The following is a 6,000-nucleotide window of genomic DNA, read 5'->3' as shown; positions in this document are numbered from 1 at the left end:
CTGGATTAGCTTTTGGTTGAAAAAATTAATTATTAGTGTTATTGTACATATTAAATAGTGCTAGTGGTGAAGGATATAAAGGAATACAATTTATTATTGTGTATAATATATGAATATATATATATAGAATGTATTTGATATTAAATAATATCGTGACACATACAAATTAATAGAAGCAATATAGAAAACAATGTAATTTAAAACTTATGTTTTGACACACATTAAACTAATATTATAATTTATAACATTTAATGTTTTGCTTTTCAGTCTTCACATAGAAAAAAATAAAAATAATAATAAACAAATAATAATAGTTATATTAAAATAATAATTAAAAATAAAATATAATATGTATATGTATATATGTATATATAAAAATCATTGGACATAAATCATTAATTTATTTTGTATTAAAATGCTCAATATAATAGGGGCAAATTATAAATTATAGAACACTTATACATAGTATATAAATACACACACACACACACATATGTTCATAGTATATATTATCAAATTTTTAAAAATACAAAATAGTTAATTACATTTATAACTAACTTGTTAAAAAATCTAATATAGTAAATACAGTATATAATTTAAAATTATAAATGGAAAGGATAATATTGTGGTAACATATAATTTAAAGATCATTTCATGTTGACATTGGGAAAACTCATGGCACTGACAAAAAATTGTTATTAAAAAATTGTTAATAGTTTAACCACCTGTTTTGGTGGTATATTGAAAAAGTTGTATTTGCGATGCTATAAAAATATATGTTTGAATTTGTTGATAACTTTATTAAAATATTAAAATATTACAAAAAAAAATTAATAAAGATGTATAATAATGAACACGAGTCAGTCACTATTAATTTTTTTGAGCATCTGCCATATAAAAGAATGTAAAACAAAACAACAAAAGGTAAAGTAACTTAGGAGTCTTTGTAACTACCTTATAGTAGTATCATACAAATACTAGGTAACGATTATAATAATAATAATAATAATAATAATAATAATAATAATAATAATAGTAATAATAACTATAACTATAACAAATAGATAACTTAGGAAATAAGACAAATGACACTAAATAAATTTAAGTTGAAAGAAAATATATATATGTATATATATAAATACAAATTAACAAGTAGTTTACAATTTACAGCTTTAATTTGGTTATGATGTTCTATATTTAATTTGTATTTCTCAAGAAACCAGTATCATAAGAATGGAAGTATATCATGCCAACTGAAAAGTCAAAATAATTTACAATTTATATTTTTATGTAGAAAAAAAAAAAAATTAAATTTCAAACTTTACTTTTAATGCTTGAGTATAATATCAATAGTTAAAGGAACATAAGAAAAAACCTTATAGAGACATTCTTGATATTTAACTGAATAAAAATGTTAACTAGTTATACATAACACCTTTCATCAGTGATGGCTTGTGTCAAGGGGCTCACATGCCACACAAATAATTGAATAGAAATAAAATTATTTATGAATAATTCAAATTAAAAAATGTAAAAAATATAATATTTTTACTATAGTCATATAGTCGATATAACAGTAAATCAAAATTTTTTTTATCAAATAGGTACTGAAAAGCTAATAATTGATAAATCATAGAATACAATTATATTTTATTTGTGTAGATATATAGAAATTAGACTACTTGTATGGTAGGAATAAGTTTACTATGCTCTGTTCAATTACATGACATAATATTGTAGACAACTGTTAAGAGAACATTATACCCGCATGTGTTGTCTCTGTCTTACTAATGTAAATCATAGCAAATTTACGTTCAGCAGAACACATTTTGTGATGTTAGCTTTAATATTAGAGTAAATTTACTTATTATCAAATTTAAAGGTAAAAATATTATATAGTAAATGCCATAATATGCTTTTGATGATATTATCATTTTAAAGTGAATTATAGCTATGTAAAATATTACAATTTTAAAATATTCATAACTCACTTTAAAATTTGATAATAGGTAAATTTACTCCAATATTAAAGCTAACATCACAAAATGTGTTCTGCTGAACGAAAATTTGCTATGATCTACATTAGTAAGACAGAGACAACACATGCGGGTATAACGTCCTCTTAACACAAATTATAAGATTATGCAGAACACGAAGAAATTTTGTCAGAACAACAAACATTATTTTATCATTATAGTTGTGATAATGGAGTAAAATATTAGTGTCCAGTCTATTGTGAACCATACAAGCTACTATTGTAATTTATAGAGATTATCAAAGTTTATGTAGTTACTCACTCATATGTGTCAAGTGAAATATTAAGTTACATAATATTGTAGTGATAGTTGATAGTCACACTCCAATGTTTTGGTGAACTCCTTGTAGTTCACGCAACACTTGTTGTTGATGCTCATGTTCAGCCTAAATAAATATTAAAATACATAGTATAAATTATTATCAATGAATCTAGAAAAACAATAAAATAATATAATATACCTTTAGGTGAGAAAAATCTGAAGCGAGAAAATGAGTGTTAGCATTTGAAGAAAGCGAATTTAACTCTGTCTGGATTTCTTTCAGTTGACCTTGCTGTTGGTCCATTTTTGACTTAAGTGTGTTCTGCTTTTTTTCAAGTAGTGCACTACTTTCTAAACTCCTGGTGTATTGTAGACTTTGAATTAACTAAAATATAAATTAATATTATGTTTTAGAGTCAAGTTGATTACACATATTAAATAATATTAAATAAAACATACAGGATCTTCAATGATATCAATTGGATTTACTTCATCATAAACACCTGTAATAAAATATTTGAAATTTTTATTATTGCATTATATTTTTCTAATTACACATTATAGTACCAGAAACATATGAATCATAACTATCTGGTCCCAAGAACAAGTCATTATCGGCCAATACTTTCTAAAACATACAATATAATTATGCAACACTTAAAAAACACTTTAAACATACATAAAAATAAAATAGTTGTACAATTTCATATTTATATTTCTAATAAAACCTAAAATAATATTAAAATTAATTTTAATCTTTGCTTAATAATATATATACACACAAGTTAAAAATGGATTTAACTGTTTGGAAAAGTATACCATGTATACCTAGTATGACTAGGGTAATTAATTTTATTTTATTCTTTATTCAGTAAATTATTAGTATCTTAATTATTAAATTAAATACTGTTATTTAAAAACTACTAGTTCAGTTTTAACTATGTCTAATAAATGTATGAAACAATGTATGAATGGAACTGTTTTATTTAAATTTTTTTATTAAAGTATCACTATATTTTATTAACACTTAAGAAATAAATGGAATAAGTCATAATATGTAAAGATTTTATATCTAAATGCTATATCAGGTGAATAATTAACTCAAATTAATATTACAATAGTTTTTACTCCAAGAATTAACTAATTAATTAAATTAAATAAAAGATTATTTTATGATAGTATGAAGACAATTTGTTAATAATCAACATTCAATGGATATAATGATAGATAGGAATTATGCATTTAAAGAGAAATTTAATTTAATTTACATCATATTAAAATTAATAATTAGAAATCTGAATATGCTATAATAATAAAATAAATATAGTGTACAAACATTTTGTCAAAAACTACCACAATTCAATATTATTAGCATTACTTCTGAATGTGTTCCAATCAATTAATCAATAATATTAGTCATATAAAGTTATATGTACCAATATAATTTATAAATTATAAGCCATAGATAAAAAACTAAATTTCATAAAAATATTATTTTTAAATTGGTTACATATATTTTTAATTCTTTATGCTGTTTCACTAAATTTTTTTTCTAGATGGTAGCAAGTTAGAGAGTTAGGGTCATTGCAAGTAATAAATTGAACACTAGACGATAGTCAGTCCACTCTTGACTCATTCAGAATTTAACCAAATATGTAAAAACTTATTATAAACCACTCTTCTAAATTTTCCATTCTCAATTGTAATGATACTTTTAAATTAATACAATTACTAAATAAACTTATTTTCTTTTTAATGTATTCAGATACACTTTTTTTTTAATAATTAATGCAATAACAGTTTTACTGTGGTGTTAAATTTATATTGAAACTAAATAATTTAGATAGTTATAAAAATAATAAACTAAATAAAATATAAATTAATAACAAAAGCAAATTAAAATTATCTGAGAAAATCTTACCGAAAAATGATCAATATCTGTCACATCAGCAATTAAAGGATCTAAGGAAAACAAGAAAAATATTTTAATTTATGTCAATGATTTGTGCAAGGATAACAAATTATATTTAAATAATATATATATATGAAAGTTTAACTACCAAGTATTTGGAAATATCATTACCAATATTGTGTTCATCGATGCTGTGTGAAATTAATTGAATTGGAGTAGCTTGGAAATTAGAAAAATTATCAATACATCCTTTAGTGATAAGCTGATTGTCAGACTGTGAATCTACTAGATTACTGTAATTGCTACAGGTAGGTGATTCAACTTGTGTCTCTAAAACCATTTTTGCTTTTTTTGGCAAGTTATCTAGTATTACTTGAGAATCGTTTTGTCTTTTGGGTAAGACAAATATGCCACCCCTACGCTCTAAATAAGCTCGGTCTTTCTCTGTAGTTTTGTCATAAGTTTGATGATTGTAAACTAGTACAGGTTGTCGAGCAATTGGTGGTGCCACTCTAAGTACAGATGGTCGATCCTGAGTTACTGGCTTAATATTTGGCTGAGGGGATAGAGATGTTCGTTTATAAATTTTTGGTGCATTAGATGCTACTGAAACTGGTGGTATTGACTTGGACAAAAGTGCAACCCTCATGTACTCTTGGTTATCAGGCAAAGGTCCAGGATTCTTTGCAGTAACTTTAAAATTGTCCATAGCCGGTTCAGGAATATTTTGAATCATTTGTTCAACCACTTTGTCTAATGTATTAAGATCTTCAGTAACATCTTCCAGTGTTACAGTAGATTCTTTTTCCATCTAAAATAAAAATCAATAATTAATTTGATTAATAATATAACAATAATAGTACACTTACAAATTGATTATTAGTTATTGCAGCAATTCCAGGTTCAGATGCAGCAACTATTAATGGTGTAAAGCGTTTTTTCATTTCGATTATTTCTAATTTCCCTAGTTCTGGGGGCACTAAAGTATTAACGCAAATAAATGATTCAATTGTATCCTCATTTGGATTCAATTGCAAGAAACCATGTGTTCTCATATACACAAATTCTCCATTTTTTGACAATAATCTATAGCAACTACTTCCAAAACTTTGACCCTTAAAATACACTAAAAACGCATACAATTATTACAAACAGTACATAAATTTTGAGTATATTAATAAAAATAAATACTTTGTCTTAGAGCGATCATCACCCAACGTACATCATCTTTATGCATATACTTGAATGCCAATTGTCCAGATACTTCTTGAGGCATGAATCCAGATACAATAGAAATTCTAAAAATATATTTTATATAGTTAGATATAATAAGTACTATTTCAAAAATTCATTGAAAAATAATACATATATTTTGTATCATATAAGGCAAAATTAAGAGATTGATTTTTGACTGGTTTGATCAAACTACAATTGCCAATAAATTGGGTTTTGTCACTTTTAATGTAACCTTTTATTTCCGACAATGGATGTGATCATAAAATCACTGCTGTATACACTTTACATACATTAGCCTACCCAATGTCGCCACTGTACACAAATGACTATTGTCTTAGGTTCACTGTATTAAAATTAAAATTATTATAATTTATAGGTTTTTTAATTTATCAAATTCAAAATTAATGACAATATTTTATAGTTGTGTTTGAGAAATGGTACATTAATGATAACTAAAGTTAAAAAATGTTGAAGTTAGATTATAATTGTAATACAGCACGTTGTTATTGTGAAAGAGTAATTTAAATTTTGTGTACTGTATTTTCCAAAAATATA

The 6,000-nt window shown here is 24.2% G+C and overlaps 1 protein-coding gene across 2 annotated transcripts in view; it reads right to left on the bottom strand.

Moving 5' to 3' along the window:
- Positions 1-297: 297 nt before the first annotated feature.
- The window catches only part of LOC132928473 (circadian locomoter output cycles protein kaput-like), a 39,956-nt gene continuing 34,253 nt past the window's right edge, over positions 298-6,000 (bottom strand). For both annotated transcript variants that reach the window (XM_060993167.1, XM_060993166.1), the window contains 9 exons: positions 5,401-5,507; positions 5,079-5,335; positions 4,381-5,020; positions 4,219-4,259; positions 2,865-2,925; positions 2,757-2,800; positions 2,497-2,682; positions 2,298-2,421; positions 298-1,253 (listed from right to left, as the gene is read on the bottom strand). In XM_060993167.1, the coding sequence (XP_060849150.1) occupies positions 2,353-2,421; positions 2,497-2,682; positions 2,757-2,800; positions 2,865-2,925; positions 4,219-4,259; positions 4,381-5,020; positions 5,079-5,335; positions 5,401-5,507 (1,405 nt within the window). In that variant the 3' untranslated portion in view covers positions 298-1,253; positions 2,298-2,352. The remainder of the gene's footprint in view (positions 1,254-2,297; positions 2,422-2,496; positions 2,683-2,756; positions 2,801-2,864; positions 2,926-4,218; positions 4,260-4,380; positions 5,021-5,078; positions 5,336-5,400; positions 5,508-6,000) is intronic.

Source organism: Rhopalosiphum padi, chromosome 4 (assembly GCF_020882245.1).
Source record: "Rhopalosiphum padi isolate XX-2018 chromosome 4, ASM2088224v1, whole genome shotgun sequence".
Lineage (NCBI taxonomy): Eukaryota > Metazoa > Arthropoda > Insecta > Hemiptera > Aphididae > Rhopalosiphum > Rhopalosiphum padi.
Note: the sequence above shows the minus strand (reverse complement) of the source record. Positions and strands in the feature narration are given on the sequence as shown.